Source organism: Stegostoma tigrinum, chromosome 23 (assembly GCF_030684315.1).
Source record: "Stegostoma tigrinum isolate sSteTig4 chromosome 23, sSteTig4.hap1, whole genome shotgun sequence".
NCBI lineage: Eukaryota > Metazoa > Chordata > Chondrichthyes > Orectolobiformes > Stegostomatidae > Stegostoma > Stegostoma tigrinum.
The window spans coordinates 31,837,955-31,857,932 of NC_081376.1; the positions used below are offsets into that span (position 1 = coordinate 31,837,955).

The 19,978-nt window shown below is 40.3% G+C and overlaps 2 protein-coding genes across 4 annotated transcripts in view; one reads left to right on the forward strand and one right to left on the reverse strand.

The window, feature by feature from the left end:
- ift140 (intraflagellar transport 140 homolog (Chlamydomonas)) overlaps positions 1-19,978 on the forward strand; it is a 136,434-nt gene that overhangs the window by 60,674 nt on the left and 55,782 nt on the right. The gene's annotated exons all lie outside the window — the stretch shown is intronic.
- Positions 1-19,978, reverse strand: part of tmem204 (transmembrane protein 204) — a 36,457-nt gene that overhangs the window by 9,752 nt on the left and 6,727 nt on the right. For both annotated transcript variants that reach the window (XM_048551799.2, XM_048551801.2), the window contains exons 2-3: positions 17,108-18,230; positions 13,405-13,560 (exon numbers count right to left, since the gene is read on the reverse strand). In XM_048551799.2, coding sequence (XP_048407756.1) covers positions 13,405-13,560; positions 17,108-17,375 — 424 coding nt within the window. In that variant the 5' untranslated portion in view covers positions 17,376-18,230. The remainder of the gene's footprint in view (positions 1-13,404; positions 13,561-17,107; positions 18,231-19,978) is intronic.

Consider the following 19,978-nt stretch of genomic DNA (forward strand, 5'->3'; position numbering starts at 1 on the left):
ATGGTTACCTAGTTCCTATGGAGGTCAGTACCAGTGCAGCTGTGTCTGTGGTTGCAGAATCTGCTCTTAACAAGATTCGCTGAAGACTCCAACCCAGGGAGGACAGACAGGTCAAGGAGATGGGATAAGGTTAGTGGGGAAGAGATGGGGATGGGGGTGGGGCTTGAGGTGGGAGGAATGTTCGCAACAAACAACTACACCTCCCAGTCACGAACCATTTCAATTTTCCCCTCTCACTCCCAACTCCTCAGACGACATGTCCATCCTGGGCCTCCTGCATTACCACAATGATGCTACCCGAAAGATGCAGGAACAGCATCTCGTTTCACTTGGGAACTCTGCAGCCCAAGGGTATCAATGCGTATTTCACAAGTGTCAAAATCTCCCCTCCCCTGACCAGATGCCAAAACCAGCCCAGCTAGTCCCTGCCTCCCTAACCATTCTACCCACCCCCACCCCCATCCCCTACCCACTAACCTCATCCCGCACCCCGCCCCCCCCGACCTGTCCGTCCTCTCTGGACTGACCTATCCCCTCCCTAACTCACCACCTACATTCACCTTCACTAGCTCTAACCCCGCCTCTTTGACCTGTCTGTCTCCTCTCACCCTATCTTCTCCTTTATCCATCTTCTATCCACCTCCCCCGTCTCCCTATTTATTTCAGAAACCCCTTCCCCTCCCCCATTTCTGAAGAAGGGTCCTGACCCGAAACATCAAGCTTTCCTGCTCCTCTGATGCTGCTTGGCCCGCTACGTATATCCACCTTCACACCGTGTTATCCCAAATTGAAACCTTTTCTGGGCCCAATAAGACCAGATCACTGTAGGCATTGGCATATTATTGTGGGGCTCAAGTGTGATTATCCTAATTAAAGGACGCTGCCAGATACTAGCTGAATTCCACCAGGGTCATTGAGGAGGTTTCCAATTTGAAGATGCTGGCAAGAAGCTATGCCTGGTGTCCAATGGTTGGTTGCTATCATAGCTGCATTTGTGGGGCAGTGCTCAGTGTACCATCAAGGACAACAATTGCCACCAGCAGAGCACTCATAATCATGGGAATGGCCAGGTGAACCCTGGATTCAGTTATGCTTTTTAAAATTACTTCTGTGGACTAAGGTGAGAAAAGGACTGTTTTAAAAGCCAAAGACTTTGGAAGAAATTATTGTACCTCATGAAAACAAACATTGGAACTTATGTCTGTTTACACTGTTGCTTTGTAAGCAGTGGGGAAGAAGAGATGAGACACCATGGCATTGGAGTATGTGGGCAGAGTGAGATTCATTCAGCAATAAATTTTTGACTGGTTTGTGCAATTTGTGACTAGTTGTATGCTGGAAGTCTTAAGCCTGATGACAAGTCTCTGATTAGCTCCTGGGTAAGTCATAGAGACATACAGCATGGAAACAGACCCTTGGGTCCAACTTGTCCATGTCAATCAGATATCCTAAATAAATTTAGTTACATTTGCTAGTATTTGGCCCATATCCCCACAAACCCTTTATTCATATACCCATCCAGATGCCTTTAAAATGTTGTAATTATACCAGCATCCACTACTTCCTGTGGCAGCTCATTCAACACATACGCCATTCGCTGCTTGAAAAGGTTGCCCCTTTAGGTCCCTTTTAAATCCCCCCCACCCCCCCCCCCCCCCACCACCTTAAACCTACGCTCTCTAGTTTTGGACATAAATTGGGAACATGACATTCTTTGGCTAAATTACTAACTTTTGAGACATTCCTGGAGGTGCTGGTGCCTCGAAACATCAGTTTATTTTCTTCCGGATTATGACATGTTTCAGGTATCCTATTCCTTAACTGACCCCCATGATGAGTCCTCATGGTCATCCATTATCAAAGAATCGCAAAATTATGATGATGCAAAAGGAGGCCATTCAACCCTCATGCCTATGCCAGCTCTATTATCTAGTGCCAATGTCCTACTTATTCCCATATCCTGCACATCATTACTATCCAACTAGTTGTCCAGCGTCCTCCCAAATATCTCAATTGAATCTGTCTTCTTCGTATTTCTAGGCATTGGAAGATATCTGTTCCCATTTTAGCATTCAGGCTTTAAATGGCCGTCAGAGGCTCAGGCTGAGTGTTAGAATGCCAAAGATAGTTTTGTCTGTGTAGACCACATTTAGCTTCAGCTTTTGGAAAGATGCTTTGTTTAGTTCCTGACTGAAATCTTGAAGGTAAAAGCAGGGATCTCTGCCAGCGATGGTTTGTCCTTCTATTGGCTAGTAGTGCCACGAACAGAAGCAGTATTATGTAGTTTTGCAACCAATTACTCATTACACATCAAAGGTGTGAGAATATTAGTTTTGAAGTTGATTGCTGTAGACATTAACTTATATCCAAAATGTGCTCATAATGTTTGAATTTCTATGTTTTTCTTGTTGCAATCTAAACAATTGTAGCTATTTTATTTCTTCTTCCTTTCTTCTGACTCAGACTACTCTAGATTAATCAAAATGTTGCTGCTATTCTTTGCCTATCTGTTCCTCCTAAAGTGCGAGTATTTTGGTCTGGTTAAAATATTTATTGTTGTATTCCTCCTTTTATTCATCATGATTCTTTATAGTTTCACAGTGGAACAATTATTCATCAGGTGGCAGCAGGAAACCAGTATTGAAACTTCCACCACGGAGCCCAAAATAAAATTTTAATTTGAGGCAAGTCATTTCCCTTCACAGGCCCTTTGCATGAACTCCAATAACAAAAAATATGAATGGCACATATTCCCAGATCCTTTATACTACCATGTTATCAGATTATGCTTACCTAATCAGAACTTATCACAACAAAACTGTAAAATAATGCTGCCAGGTTGAACAAAAAGGCAAATGTTGTGAGTTTTATTATTAGTTATAATTGATCATTCGTGGAAACAAAAACATGTTGCCTTCAGGGCACTTATTTAGGTAGTGCCTTCTGAATGGTTACAGCACAGGATGAGGTAGTTCAGCTCATCATGTCCATGTCAGTTCTCTTCAGGAACAATTCAGTTAGTCCCACCCCTTTTCCCACCACCCCCTTTCCTGTCCACATAGACCTGCAGTGGTTGTTTTTTCCTCAGGTGCTCATCCGATGGTTTCACAGTCACTATCGTCACTTCACTAATGTCATTTAGGCGAGGATATTTGCCATGCTTATCTGGTCTGACCAACAGGTGACTCCTGACTCAGAACAATGTATTGGCACTTAGCTGCTGTGAAATGACCTTGCAAGCCACTCAGTTCAAGGGCAGTTAGGAATGGGAAACAAATACTGGCCTTGACACCAACAAACATATTTCATTAAATATTTTTGTTTTTAAAATGTCTTTTGAAAGCCACAGTAGATTCTAAATCCTAACCACTTGCTATATGTTTTTTTCTTGTATCACCTGCTGTTTCTATTGCCAGTCACCTCAAACCAATGTCTTCTGATCCTTCACCATCCCATCAATCTGGAACAAAGAGTCTAATAATGACTATGAATCCCATCTAGCTGACTAATGTCCTTTAGGGAATGAAGCAGCCATCACTGCATGGTCTGGTCTTCATGTGATTCCAGACCCAGAGCAACATGGTTGACCCTTAACTGCCCTTTAGGCAGTTAGGGATGGGCAATAAATGCTGGCCTAGCCATTGATGCCATCATCCCATAAATGAATAAAAAAAGGAATAATTTTCCCTAACTATCCTACCCAAATCCATCATGCGTTTGAATGTTTCACTTAACTCTTTTATCAAACTCCTCTGATCTCAGTCCAACTTCTCCAAAATATCTTTAACAGAAGTCTCATATGTCTTTACCCATTCTCAGAAACCTTTACTACACCTTCTGAAATGCTTTCACCTCTTTCCTAAGATGCAGTGTTCAGAATTAGACACAATATTTCATGCATATTCAATATTGCCTATTTATTAGACGTAGGGTTTACTCTCGACCTGAATTTTACTAAGACTTGTCACGGTATGCCAATATTTATAATGCCCTGGAGCCCAGATGCCTTTTTAACCACTTTCTGAATCTTTCCTGCTATTGTCCATAATTTGTGCGTGTATAGTCCCTGAATCTCTGTTTCTGCACTCCATTTCGATTTATAGCCTTTACTTCTTATTGCCTCTCTTTGACCAAAATATTTCACTTGATACTTCCCTACATTACATGCCATGTGCCACACCCATCCCATCAACCTATGTGCCCTTGAAGTCTGTCATTGTGCCCTTCACAGTTCCCAATGCTGTTTTGCAGGAAACTTTACAGAAAGCTTTGTGACATCTCCAAATTTTGAAATTGTGCCCTCAGCAGTGATCCTAGTACCACTCTCGGAAAACAGTCCAACCACCCAATATTCTGGAAAACAACCATTTACCACTACCCTCTGTTTCCTGTCACTCGGTCAATTTCATTGCCAAGAGGCCTATAGAAAGCCTGAAGAGAACACTGAAATTAATCATAATTTCTTTTCGTTTTCATTCTCAACACAATGTAAAAACTGACACCCTGTTGAAGTTTATTTTCGTCTTTGTCTTGAAAGAGTGATGATTATTTAACCTCATTTCCCATCCTTCAAGATACAGCATCACAAATACCTTTTCACTTGGGAAGGAAGCAGATAATGGAGTGGGAAAAGGAGCTGTTTAACTTTCATTTCAAGAGCAAAGTCAAATTTCCTGTTCTAAGGGACATTCCAGTTCTAATGTAGCCTTTTAACATGCTTATTCCTTAGGTTGTCACTTGTGCCCCATTCTGTAAACATGTGTATCTTACAGGAACTAAATGCAGTTTTGCCTGCTATCCTTTATGGATTGACTGACCTGTCTGTACACAATACATCAGGTGTATGGTCTTTATTTTGTACATGTAAAACAAAATCAGGCAAAAATTTCCATTATGCCAATGCATAATCTAGGGTCAAACATGACTTATTAACTTTACTTTGCTATTTACAGTTGTCTTGCAGTGCCCTCATCTCACCTTACCTTCATGAGGACAGGAGAGTATGACTGAGTGAGGGCAGAAGTGCAGTTGTCCAATAGGTTTGAGATTCTGCCTTAGATGAGAGTGGGTACTGCAGGGTGGATCAGCAGAGTGACCACTATCCTTTCATATTAAAAGTAATTCAAGTGGAGGGAGCAGCAAGGAATGTAGTGGTCATATGGGATAGTGTAGTGAGGGGGTGGACACTGTATTTTACATCTGCTTATGGTTGAAGAGGAACTCGCAGTGGGAGGGTGAGTATCCTTTTGCCATGGTCCTTTAGGTACCAAGAGCATGAATGAATGAGGAAAGGAATCACCATTGAGAATATGAGGAGCTGGGTACTAAATCAAATGCAGACCCCCAATGGTTATAATCACTGGATTATCACCTGAGCTGCAGGCATAATGGCAAAGAGTGCATAAAATTAGACAAGTGAATATGTGTCTTGTTCATGGGGCACAGGCTCTCGTACTTGGGAAAGTGGACACTCTACATTTGGGGCAACCTAAATCTGAACTGTCCAAGGCCTTGAGAACTACATAACCAGGAAAGGCTTTAAACTAATTAGTAGGGACAAGAGATTAAATATGGAAGGATGTGATTCACGAAAGAGTGGACCAAGGTAAAATAGGAAGATGCTAATACAGCAAATTAAGATCAATCAATGGCAGAAAGGGAGAGAGAGGATAAAAATGTAATAATGTATTAACAATCGAAAAAAATTACAAAATTACAAAGATCATAAAAGCATAAAACTAAAGCCTCTGTATTTGAATATGCACGGAACTCATAACAAAGTGAACAAATTTATAGCACACACTATAGTAAATAAATATAATCTGCTAGCCATTATGGAAATGTAGCTGTAGGGTGACAATAGTTGGGCACTTAGTATATGTCACTTGAAAGGGGCTGGAAGTTAGGTAAAGATAGAGGGATGGCGCTGTTAATCAAGGTTGGCATTGCTGCAGTAGTTATGGAAGCTCTTGGTTCAGGATATAGAATTCGTTTGAATGGAAATGAAGAATAATGGGGAGAAAGGTCACTGGTGGAAATGGTCTGCAAGCCCTTTATAAGTGATCTCAATGTAGGATGAAGTATACAGGCAGAAATATTGGGTGCTTGTCATGGTAATATCGTGGGTGATATTAATCTTAATATAAACTGAAACAAAACAGATTGGCAGCGGTAGCCTTGCTCAGGAGGCCAAGAAATGTTGTCAGTGTATTTTGTTAAAAGCAGAATTGACCAGGCAGCACGTTAAATTAGACTTGATATTGTGTAATGTGACAGCATTAATTAATGACCTCAGAGTTAAGGCACCTCTTAGCACCAGTGATCACAATAGAATTTTACTTCCAGTTTGAAAGGGTAAAGATTAAAATTCTGGTCTTAGGTTCAAACTCACAGGGTAACAATGTGAACATGAAAGCTAAGCTAGCTGAAGTGAACTGTGTTACCAAACCAGAGAATGTAACATTAGAGATGTGTTTGCAGATATTTAATGGGTTATTTTGAAATACTCTGGTTAAGTGTTCCTACTATAATGAAATGTTCTAAAGGGATGACCCATCATCCATGGTTAACTGAAGAAATTACAAAAAGCATCAAACTTAAAGTAGCATAAACTGTACAGTTGTAAATGGAAGGTCAGATGATTGATCAGAAAGTAAAGAAAGGCAGAGAAAAGATAAAAATTTAATCGAAAGGAACAAGTTAGTGTACAGCTATCAGAGGAATCTAGGTATTAGGGTGGCACAGTGGTTTATTTGTTAGCAACGCTACATCGCCAGGGACCAAGGTTCAATTCCAGACTCGGGTGACTTTTTGTATGGAGTTTGCACGCTCTCCCTTTGTCTGAATGGGTTTCATATGCGTGCTCCAGTTTCCTACCACAGTCCAAAGATATGCAGGCAAGGTGGATTGGCTGTGTTAAGTTGCCCTAAGTATCCATAGATGTGCATGCTAGGTAGATTAATCATGGGAGAGGCAGGGTTTTGGGGATAAGTTGGGTGGAGGGGGGCACGGTCTGGGTGGGATGTTCTTTACAAGATTGGTGTGGACTTAATGGGTCAAAATGGCCTGCTTCCACACCCTAGGGATTCAGTGATTCTAGGTAAAAATGTAAAAGTGGATAGCAACAGTTTCTGCAGGCATTTAGAAAGAAAATCATTTTTTAAAAGTGTATTGGTCTTCTAGAAAGTGTGATTGGATAGATAATAAGGAAATAGCAGATGTAGTTAATAACAAACATTGTGTTACATTTTACCTATAAAGGATAGACAAAACTCCAATGCAAAAAGTCTCAGTAAGAGCCATAAATCAGAAGATAGAATTGGTAAAATTAACTCAAGGTACTATGAGCTTACAAGTCTACTGGATCCAAATGGACTTTATTGTGTAAGATATTAAAGAAGATAGCAATGAGCTGGTAGATGCATTGGTGCTAATTTTCCAAAATCCACAAGATTCAGAAAAAGTTCCATTAAATTGAATATATACATTATCATTAAATAGGTCATCGAATTGTGGACTTAATAAAACTCAGGTAATTGGGAACAGTCAGCATGTTTTCATGAAAAAAATCATTTTTAACCAAATTATTAAATTTCTTCTAAGGATTACCATGTGTTGTGGATAAAGGGAAGCCTGTCGACATATAGTCCTTCAATTTCCGGAAAGCATTTAATTAGGTGCCAATGCAAAGATTATTGTAGAAAATAAAAGCTCATGGGGTAGGAGACAAAATATCAGCATGGACAGAAGATTGGTCTGGCTGGCTGAAGATACAAATGCATAAGTGGTTCTTATTAAACTTATTGAATTGGCTGGCTGAGACAAGAGAAATCTCGCCTGGGCTGGGGCCTCAAATTTTCACAACTTGCATCGATGCTGTATGAGGCGAATGAATATATCGTAGATAGATTTGCAAAGGACAGTTTGAATGCATGAGCAAAAATCAGACAGATGCAGTATTGTATGGGGAAAATGTGATGTTGTTCACTTTGACAGGTAGACTGAAAAAGCAGAATATTATTTAAACACAGTGTGACTGCTGGAATTTCTGAGGTGCAGAGGGATCTAGATCTTCTATCGGTAATGTCAGGAAAAGCTAGTATCCAGTTATAACATGTATTCAAGACTAGCGAGAGGTCCTTTTATTAGTAGAGGAGTTGTGATGTATGTGTTGTCATGTGAGGATAGGTTGGATAGGCTGGTCTTGTTTCCACTGGAGTTTTCAAGAATGAAGCATGACTGTTTTGGAGTGTATAAGATCCTGAACAGTCTTGACAAGATGGGTGTGAAAAGGATGTTTTATCTTGTGCCTGAATCCAGAAAAAGGGGCACTATTTTCAGGTCAGAGATGAGATTTTTTTTCTCCAAGATTTGTATATGACTTGACCCGCCTCAAAAAACATTGGGAGTGGGGTAATTGAATATTTTTGAAACAGGTAACTAGATTCTTGTTAGGCAAGGGAATCAGAGGTTATCAGGGAAGATGTGAATGCAGGATTCAAAACGTAAACAGATCAGCCGTGATCTTGTTGAATTGCTGAGCCGGCTCAGGGAGCTGAATTACCTTCTTCTGCACCCATTTTCTATGTTCACTGTGTACCTATCTCTCAATGACTGCTCCCATTTTGTGTTGTAAATTTAATGTGATAAAACGTCAGAAGCGCTGCTGTACATCAGAAAATTCAAGTTTGGAGTTAGTAAAGCACAGATAAGTGGTTTCAGCAGCAGGTATGCTGAGGCATATGGAAGTCAGATCATGTTACAGTGTTGAAAACAGACTGTCTAAGTGACAGGCATTCAGAAGTTCCACTTGAAATCAAATTAGTGAATACTACAAACAGTTTGGTAAAGTCTTCAACATTTGCCAGGTAAAGAGGTAGATTTGACAATGAGGGAACAGTATTTATGCCAGGAGCTGAGAGTAATGGCTTCTTTGTACCCTATGTTTATCAAGAGAAAATGTTTCTTCACCCAGTATTGGATGTTTGATAATTATCTTCAGTTTTTTCACATGGAAACTGACATCTTGTTTTCAAATGATGTCACCCACTTCTCCCCATTTCTCTATACCCAATTTACCCAGACTCCTCTTCAGGCTCATGTCTCCCATCTCGTGCACTCTCTCGTGCTGTCTCTCACACTCTCTGTTCCCTTTTCTCTAGCAGACTTTGCTTTATAGCATAACTGCACCGTTGAAGCAATTGAATTGACGAGCTACTCTCATATACTTTCTTTGCAGTTAAATACTGAAAATAATTTCATTTTTATGCATAATAGGGTGGCATGGTGGCTCAGTAGTTAGCACTGCTACCTCACAGTGCCAGGGACCTGGGTCCGTTTCCACCTTGGGCGACTGTGAAAGTTTGCACATTCTCCCCAGGGCTGCGTAGGTTTCCTCCCAGTGCTCTGGTTTCCTCCTACAGTCCAAAGATGTGCAGGCTAGGTGCATTGGCCATCCTAAATTGCCCGTAGTGTTCAGGGATGTGTAGATTAGGGGGATGGATCTTGGTGGGATGCCCTGTCAGTTGGTGTGAACTTGTTGGGCCAAGGACTTGTTTCCACAATGTAAGGATTCTATTCTATTCTATAATATCAGTGAATCTCACTCCTGAATCTGTGGAATATTTATTACATTGATCATTTAAATTTTTCATTAAAGTTTGTTGTGTATGTTTAGGTATACTTAGGTTTGCTCCAAATAAACTTGGCCGTATTCTCTTAGATCAGATTAGATCTGGAAGAATGATTTTGCCCAATAAAACTAATCCCATCCAGTCTGACAGCAGTGGGTTGCGTGTTTTTAGCTGTGTGATATGGGAATCTGCTGGTTGATTGTGACAATTTCCTTCCTGCTGCTTAAACATTGTCACAGGTCTGGTGGAATTCAAGGCAGCGACATATGACAGTTGTGCCAAGGAAATTTGAGGGCAGAAAGAATACAGATAAGCAACTAATCAATCAGCTAGTTATAAAATTGAATCTCACGAATTCCCAATGCAACAGGCAGTAGCCAATTTATCTCCCACTGACTCAAAGCCCTGATTTACCTGGCTCAAATGTACCCAGTGTCCCATAAAATTGGTTTACCAGGTCTAAGCACAGATCTACCACTGTACTAGCTCTAGAGCCCCAGTTTACCAAGTTAGTTCACTTTGATTTCTGCCTGTGCACATAATTCTGGTCTCAGTAACTGCTGCTTGATGACTTCACAGAGCGGAAAGAGAATGAGAGGTGCAAATCGCTAGTTATGTCATTCAGCCCTCGTGTCCTCCCCTTTGCAATTTTGCTTATCTGTAATTTACAACCATTAAACAACATTGCTTATATTCTTGCAAAATCTGAGTACTGTTTACAAGTATTCACAGTCTGCGCCGCACATGCTAAAGGACAGCATAATGGTTATTGTTTGCTAGCTTTGTATTTCACAAAATATATCTGGGTATTTGAATGTGACCAAAATACTTGAGCTTTAATAGGAAAAAAAATTGAATAACTTTATGTTCAGTGCTCTTTGCAGCCACTGCCTGGCTCTTTCAAGTTTGGTGGTGAATGGCAAACTGTTTGAGAATAGCCTGTTAAAAACTTCAAATCTTCCAAACACATTACGTTTAATTAACATTCTTTCCATGTCTTTTCATATCCATTTGAGAAGAAATGTTTTAATATAAAGTTCTGCAAAGTTACTTCTCTAATAACTTGACACTTTTGTGGCAATTTGCTTGCTTGCTCATCTACACTGAACTGCTGAGTGATTTGTGCTGTAACGGTTTATTTGCCAGCAGACTTTGGTTTCCCTGGGCCTCAGACAAAGCTCTCTGCAGGCTTCAAGGCTCAGCTTGCGTAACAGGTAATAACAGGCATTTCCTGCCCCTGGATCGGGATATCCTGGCGCCCTCCAGTCGCTCATCACACTCTGAGTAGACATTGGGCAGCAAGTGCAAATTGCTGGGAGCTAAAATTAGCAGCTCCACAGAATGGCATGGTTCTCCAGTTCTCTGATTGTCAATGGAATAGTGTATAAACACAGAGACTGCATTTCCTCCACACTGAGCGACTAGAGATCCACAAAGAAATCTCAGGATTTCATACTGGAAAGAACTTGTATTGGAAATTCGGTTGGCAAAAACAACTGTTTAGCCTTTAACATTGTAACTTTAAACTGAAAAGTGTCCCTTCCCTCAGCCATACTTTTATTCGAGGATAATTAGCTGATGCATTAAATAACTCATTTGTTATGTCTCATTGACTCTCACTCATCTGTATGCATTTCGCCTGACTCCCAGAATATCTTTGAAAGACAGTTGGAGATCAATGTGAAGAAACTTTCTAATAATTGTGTGTGTGTAGAAAAATAGCCAATTGTAATGACTATGAAAACTAAATTCTGATTGAACCTTAGCATATCTCAGTATGTACTGCCTGGGTGTCTTTAATCATTCAATCATGCTCCAGATTTCAAAGCTGTTGTCCTGAACAATGATTATACTGTGATCAGGGTTGTTAAGAATTGCAGGATGGGATCAGAACATTGTACCGGTTAGAGTAAAGAAATTCTTCGGTCTTTGTGAAATTCTTAGTCTTGGGAACACCTTATAACTGAATGTGCAAGTAATACAATAATTGCTTACTGCAAAAGGAGAACAATCGTCAATGGTGAACTACTTAGAGTCGTAGAGTTATACAGCACGGAAACAGACCCTTCAGTCCAACTTGTCTGCGCTGACCAGATATCCTCTCAACTGAAGCAGTCCCATTTGCCAGCATTTGGCCCGTATCTCTCTAAACCCTTCCCATTCATGTACCTGTCCGGATGCCTTGTAAATGTCGTAATTGTACCAGCTTCCACCACCTCCTTTGGCAGCTCGTTCCATACACACATCATCTGAAGGTTGCGCCTCAGGTTCTGTTTAAATCTTTCCCTTCTCATTTTAATCCCAAATTCTCTAGATTTGGACTCCCCTACCCTGGGCAAAAGACCTTGGCTATTCGCCCTGTCCATGCCCCTCATGATTTTATAAACCTCTATAAGGTCCCCACTCAGTGACCGATGCTTCAGGGAAAAAATGTCCCAGCCTATTCAGCCCCTCCCTATAGCTCGAACCCTCCAACCCTGGCAACATCCTTGTAAATCTTTTCTGAACTCTTTCAAGTTTAACAACATATTTCCTACAGCAGGGAGACCAGAATTGAATGCAATATTCTAAAAATGGCCTAACCAATGCCCTGGACAGCCACAACATGGTGTCCCAACTCCTATACTCAATGCACTGACCAATGAAGGCAAGTGTGCAAAACACTGACTTCACCACTCTGTCTACCTGTGACTCAACTTTCAAGGAATGATGCACCTGCACCGCTGGGTCTCTTTGTTTGGCAACACTCCTCAGGCCACCTGAACTCCTATGCCTGTTTGTTTGGCAACACCCCCCAAGGCCCCCTGAACTCCTACGCCTCTTTGTTCAGCAACACTTCCCAAGGTGCTACCATTAACTTGCCTCACAAAAAAGTTTGTCTTGCAGCTGTGCTTGCTCCACAGGTAGCATCTTCTCTGTATGTTGTTGCACTTATGAGAGGTTCTTCAAAAGTGGTTGGGTAGATGATCTGCATCAGGAGATTACCACTAATGCACCCAGCTGATTGCTAGAGAGTGAGCAGTGGTTACCCACTATCAGGATTGGGATTTCACTTAGGCACAGCTTTTTTGAGCATAAGTCATGAATGATTTGCAAGTGGAAATATGTTTCTACAATTCACGCTTTACCTACATGTCAGTGTAATCCAGAGGTGTACTAATTTTGGCCTAAACTGAATATTGTCCTGTCACATGCATTTCTTCAGTATTTTTGAAGGTGAGCTGAGATAATTATCTACCCATTCCAGCAATACTGGGAAGGGATTAAACCTGCCTCCATGATCCCCCAGGTTTGTATTTGTGTGCTCCACTAGACTGTGCCCAATCTGTGGAGTGTATTTGTGTAAGTTTAAGTGTTCAAATATGCACGATATATTTTGCTGAAAATACCTTTCATTGCTTGTAGAGCATGCAAGGAACTGAGTAGACATGAATTTGTAGCAGTGCAGCAACACTCGATGCTTGTACATTTTGTGCCATATGCTAGACTGGGGGACTGATAACTCCATAGCTCTGAATTTTCATCTTAGCCAATTGTCTTTGTTTCAGTTGCAAGGCAATGGGGATAAAGCAGGGAGTGAGATTAATTAGACAGCTCTTTCAAAGAGTCAACACTTGCATGCTGTACCTCCTGTACTGTATGAAATTACAATTCTATGATTATTGATAGTTGCATAATTTGGCAACTGATGGAACTGATGAAACACTATCAGTCTGACTAGTTTTGGTGCTGCTTGTACAATTTCTAAATGGAAAGTAAATGTATTACTTACTGGACAGCTGGAACAGAGCAGCTATGGCCTCTTCCCACCACTGAGAATCCTGAGTAATGAGTGGCAGTTCCATAAGTCCAAGGAGGAAGATGAGCTGGCCAACAGTCAGAGCCACAGTGGCAATCAGGTTACAGGCTCTCATCATGTCAAACTGAACTGCAGGAGGTGGAGACAGTGTAATTAATTAGAGAAGATTAAAGTACAGTCCACTCTGTCATATGTCGCCTTGGTAGATAATACTCAGTTGAAGTAAACAGTTAAGAGCAAAATTATCAAGTTGTCAGTGACTGAACATGTGATAACTGCAAATAATTAGTGACCATCCTCAGTCCTCATCTCCACATTCTCTGTCACTATACAGGACACGGAGGTATGGGCTATCAATACAGCCTTAGCAGTAATGATTGCCTGCATTAGTCAGTGCTAAAACCAATGTGTTTATTGTGGAGAATGGACGACAGTTTCAAGTATGGGAAAGTGAACCTGGTTACTTTGGAGTAAAGAAGATTTGGGTGTTGGTAAAAGCCATGACCTAGGCTTTTAAAGTAGTGAGATGGAGGCACAAGCTGCTGTTTAAATGAGTTTGCAAGTTTGTTTAGTGACACAGTTTTAAAACTAATCCACCTAAAATGGGAATAGAGATCAAAAATCTCTTTCCCTACACAATAAAAATATTTGGACAGAATGCCAAATGTTTTTTCATTCACAGGATGAGAGTGTCACTGGCTGCACCAGCATTTATTGTCCATCCCTAGTTGCTCTTAAGGTGGTGGTGGTGAGCTGCCTTTTTGAATTGCTGCAGACCCACAATGCTGTTCGGGAGTGAGTCAGGATCTGACCCAGCGACACTGAAGGAACAGCAATTATATTTCCAAGTTTAGATGGTGAATGGCTTGGAGGGAAGGTAGAGGTGTTCTCATGCATCTGCTGCCCTTGTCCTTGGTCATGGTCATGGGTTTGGAACGTGTTGGAACCTTGGTAAATCTCTGTAATGAATCTCATAGATCATACGCACTGCTGCTACTTAGTGTCAGTGATGAAGGGAGTAAATGTTTGTGGGTATACTGCCAATGATCCATCACACTGCTGACTGGTGCCTTGTAGATGGAGGATGTGCTCTGGGGTGTCAGAAGATGAGTTACTTGTTACAGGGTTCCTAGCATGTGAACTGCATTTGTAGCCAAAATATTTATATAGCTTGCCCAGTTCAGTTTCTGGTCAATGGTAATCCCCAAGTTGTTGATAGTGGGGGATTCAGCAATTAAAACAATTATAGTTGCATCAATTCATACAAATTCAATAATAGAATACAGGTTCAATGTGGAATAATACAGTTCTAAAAGACATTCCTATTGTACTGTCTCCTAGCTTAAGGGGTAAAATCAGCAATGATTATGTTCAATAATGAAGCAGACATGAGAGGATGTATGATCCGATGCTAATCTATTTATAATGTTTTAATTTTATGAAGAAAATAGATTTTGTCAGCCTTCAACCAATTTAATAACTAATTCTATCTGCAAGTCTGGCTTGTCTAAGCCCATTATAACACTGGACACTGGTGATCCAATAGATTCAGAACTTATAATGAATCTTAACTTTTCCTATTTGGAATGCATTAAATTCTTAAAAACCTTATTAAGATCTGTCCTGCATGTGTCTAGTTTCAGACAGACTGGGCATGCCCAGTCTACCATTCGACTGTAGCTGATCCATACAATTCAACGTGAAATAGAGATTTTGGGTTGGGTAGTTGGAAAAAGGCAGGGAGTCAATACCTTTACAATTCATTTTTCAGCAATAATCTCTGTTCTTCCAAAAAATATTATACCTTGTTACTGTGCAGTATTGTCATAGTAGCTTTACACAATGTTTTACCCACAACTGTGAAAAAATTAATTATTGGATGATGTAGTGAGTTTCCAGTGAATAAATGCTGTAATGGAGTTTCTCAGTAACATGAATAATTTCACACCCTAGCTTCCCAGCAAAATTTCTATTTGAGAATGAATACGTCAGGGTTTTAACAAATAATTCTTTTCCCTTGTTCACCCTTGAAATATAGAGATTTGGCAGTATCATGTTTTAAGTTGCATTTTGCCCATTTTGAAAACAAAGTTTCTCGTAATTTAATTGTCTTTTATTTTCAATAGTATTGAATTGTAGAGTTGATAATTACCGTGTTCCAATGTTAAATACTTAGTTTGGTGTTGATGAATGATATTGAATCTGAGCTTCCTTTGTCTCAGGTAATCACTGCAATTCCTCAATTTTCTCACTGGAGTGGAGATGGTAAGGTACAGTGCTTCAAAATTCTACACTGATATAGCCAAGTCCATTTCTTCATTTTGGCCTTTCAATTTGTCTAAAAATAGAGTTCCCTTTAATTTATTTATCAAACAGCTTTCAAAGTATGGAATATGGCTTATGTTATCCCTTAACTTGCTATATTGTGGACCAATATTCAAAGACTTTGTGTTTATTCTATTTGGTTGGTAGTTATATGAAATATTCACACACTATTACTATTTGGTGAGATAGCTAAAGCCTACAAATGCCTTAATTACTCACAGCCTCAAGCAATAATGATAATTAAGTGTCTCTAGGAATTGAGGTGCATTAACTTACCCCCTACTGACCATACAACAGTTTCATCAAATCACCCCCTCAAAGACTGTACAGGAATTCATTAACTCATTGCTTCCCCAGCTATTTTTGTTCTGTGACTCCATTTTAAGGCTTGAAAATTGTTACAATCCATCAGTGAGAACTATTAGAGCTGGAGCTCAGGTGTATAGCTGTTAGATGTTTTGCCAGAGCTCCATGGTTTCCATTGCTGCCTCAGAGCTCATGACCTCACTTGGTGTCCATCTCCTCCCCACCCCACCTTTGGGAGGCCCTGCATTAACTCACTGTCTCATTAATTGTAGCAGTATACAGGTTTCATCAATTCACCCCTCACTGATTGAAAGTACAGAGATTTCATTAACTCATGCTCTCGCTGATAGTATAAAGTTTAGTTAATAATCCCCTTAAATATTAACAGTATGAGGAACGTACAATGCAGAGTTGAAAGGCAGATGTTTCAATGACCTTGCCTACCCTAAAATGTTAAAGGAACTCTTGTAACCATTCATTTTCCTAGCAGTAAAGGAACAGTAGTCCATTCGTGTCCCTGCCCATAGTCCACAGTAAGACTATAAAGACGTAAGAATATAAGTAGGCCATCCAGCCTATGTGGCCTGCTCTGCTATTCACCATGATCATGGCTGATCTGATAGTCCCAAACTCCACTTACCCTTGATTCCTTTACTGATTAAAAAAAATTGTCTATCTCAGCTTTGAACCATACTTCACAATCCAGCCTCGACTACTTTCTACTGGAAATAATTCCTCGATTCACTACTCTCTGAGAGAAGAAATGTGTCCTCATCTCTGCCTATAATGGGCACCCCCGTTCTTTGAGATTATATCCTCTGGTCTTAGACTTTCCCACAGGGAAGACAACCTCACCACGTCTACCCTGTCAAACCCCTAAGAACCTCATACGTTTCAGTAAGGTCTCCTGTCATTTTTCTAAAGTACATTATGGTCCATTCCTATTGAAGTAAAGGCCAACAGTCAACTTGTCTTGGCTATTACCCACTGAACTTATGTGCTTGCTTTTCTGCCCCAGATGTAGATAAGAGATGTATGGACTTACGTTTCACTGTGTTCCGAGATTCTTGAAACCCAGCATGCTCTGATCCCCAGTTTAAATTCTCACAGTCACGCTCCAAAGTCTGTTCATGCCTTGTTGGTCCTTTGCCTTTATCGATCCCATAACACATCTTCCACAATCCCACACTGCGCTTTCTTCCATCCTCCAGGGCCTGATACACCCAGTTTGGAGTGAAGGCTGCTGCATTGTTGAGAATCAGAGACAGAAGAGCCACTGCTACCGCAGTAGCCACCAGCTTTTGGACAGTCATACCCAGCTGCTTTTCCTCAACTCCAAGACAGCTCTAGTTGCCAAGTGAACACAAGGAAGCTTTTTTATTTCTACACAAATCACACATGAATTAGACATTCAGGAGCATCTAGAGCTGTCTAAGAGTTGCTAGAGAAGCTGGGCATTCATTCTCGTGTCCACCAGTATCCTCAATAGGGATGTCTCAGATTTTGAAAATACTTCAGGTGTTTAAGTTGGGTGCAAGTGAACGTGGTTTATCCACCCTCTTGCGCCTTCTTGACTGGAGACGCAGCGGTGATAAGCTGCCGTGCATGCAGGTCCATCCCTTTTGTTGAAGTTTTGTTGATGCTCAAAGTGAAGATCTTTGAGTAAAGTTGGTGGAGGCAAATGAGTGATCTCCCAGGCCTGTACACCACCTTGTCAGTTTGTTGAAAAGCAGATCAACTTGCTATCCAAGGCAGTTTTGTGTAATGTTTGTTGAGATTGTCTTTGGCTTAAATCGAAATATTAACAATCACAGCAAAGCACCATGCAGTACATTAAACAGTTAAGCCAAAATTGAGCATCTTGTTGAAATAGACTCCATGCTTTGGGAGTGACACAATCCTGACATACTGATAAGATACCAAAAAGAAAACGACTCTGAAAGTTAGGAGGAAACTGTTGTTTTTCTAACTGTGTTGGTGAGTCTTTGGGCGTTGCTGGCTGCAACAAATATTCAGTAGTCCGACTTCACATTCAAACATTAACAGGATGTGTTTCCTCTGAGGAAGGGACCCGGACGACAATCAAAGCAGCTTTTCCAAATCCTGGCTCAAATAATTTGAAAACAGCACCGATTCTCCTTCTGTGTTCTCTTATACGAACAAGGTCACTGTAAAGGAAATGAAAAATGAGCAATGGCAGCAAAGTGGCCCATTGGTTTCTGCACTTATACACTGAATTTTATGATACTGTGCTTCTAAAATATTCTAACTCTTCAAATAGTATTTAGTTTCTGGGTTTTAAAAAAAACAATACTGAGAGAATAACTGTACATTTCAAAGCACAAGTTCAGTAGTCAGCCTTTTTCTGAGGCCTCATTTTATGGTTCATAAATGTATGTCTCAGCCAAAGAACACAATAATAGCATGTTAATGACGTGTTCTACAGCGTGTAAATACTTTTGTCTATCTCCTCACATTCAGTCTTTTTTTCTCTCTCACTTTCTTGCTCTTTTTTCCTGCCACCCCCCCCCCCCCTTGAATTCTTTTCCTCTTTCTGGCTCTTTTTTCTCTTTCTTGTTCTCCTCCACTTTCTACCCCTCTTTTTCCTTTCTGTCTCTCTCTCTCATTCACATCTTCTCTCCCAAATTTTCTCACTTAATATCTTTTTTTTATTCTTGCTTGCTTTCTGTCTCTACTCCTTATTTTCATATGGTGCAAAAGAAAATGTGTGTTATGACAGATGCCAGGCTGAAGAAACGAGAAACCAGTTTGAGTATAGAAGGTTTGGAGGAAAAATTAGAAGGCAAATAAGAATAACAAATGGAGTGTATGAAAAGAGACTGGCAACCAAATAATGAGAAATCAATAAGCAATCTAGTGGTGATAAAAGGAGGTGGAGTCAATTAGAGACCAAAAAGGAAATTCACAAATGAAGGCAAGACACGAATAAATTGTTTTGCATCTGTCTTTACCAGGAACGTAAATGCTACACGGGTCATGGCGAGAGAAGGTAATTCAGCTACAAGGTGTCTGAATTGATAAGGAGGTATTATTGGATAGACTGTCTATACTTAAAATTGATCATGCATCAGGACCTGATGAGATGTGTCCAAGAGTACTGAGGGAATTAAGAGCAAAAATTGTGGAGGCTTAGACCATTATTTTCCAGTCTTCTTAGACTCAAGTGGTGTCAGAGGACTAGAGATTGCAAATGTGATACCCTTATTCAAAAAGGACTGTAAAGATAAGCCCAACAACTACAGGTCAATCAATTTGATCTCAGTGTTGAACAGGCTTCAGTAACTAATAATTTGGGACAAAATTATTAGCCACTTGGGTAAACATGAACGTATGAACAAGGAAAATAAGTAGGCCATTTGGCTCACTGTATCAGCTCCTCTATTTAATAAGATTGTGACTGATCTGATTGTAATGTCAATTACATGTTTCCACCAACCCAATAATCTTTTACCCATAGATTTCCAAGAATCTATTCAACTTTGCCTTTAAAAATATTTAATCTGCTTCCACCGCATTCCCCAGAAGAGACAAAGACTCATGTCTCTCTGTGAGAAAAAGAAAATTTGCCCCATCTCTCTTTTAAATGAACAATTCCATAAAGGAACTAAATCCCTCTGCATCTTCTGTATGAGTTTGCCTCATATTTATCTAAGCTTCAGATACAAGCCAATCCTGTCCAATTTTTTCCCATAAAACAACCTGTCCATTCCAGGTATTGATCCTCCTCTGAAGTGTTTCCAGTGCATTTACTTCCATTCTTAAATAAGTTGACCATTATTGTACACAGTAAAGTTGCGGTCTCACCATTGCCTGTATAATGAAGCATGGTCAGAAGTCATCAACACTAGATTATAGTCCAACAAGATTTATTTGAAATTGTAAGTGAACTGTCTTC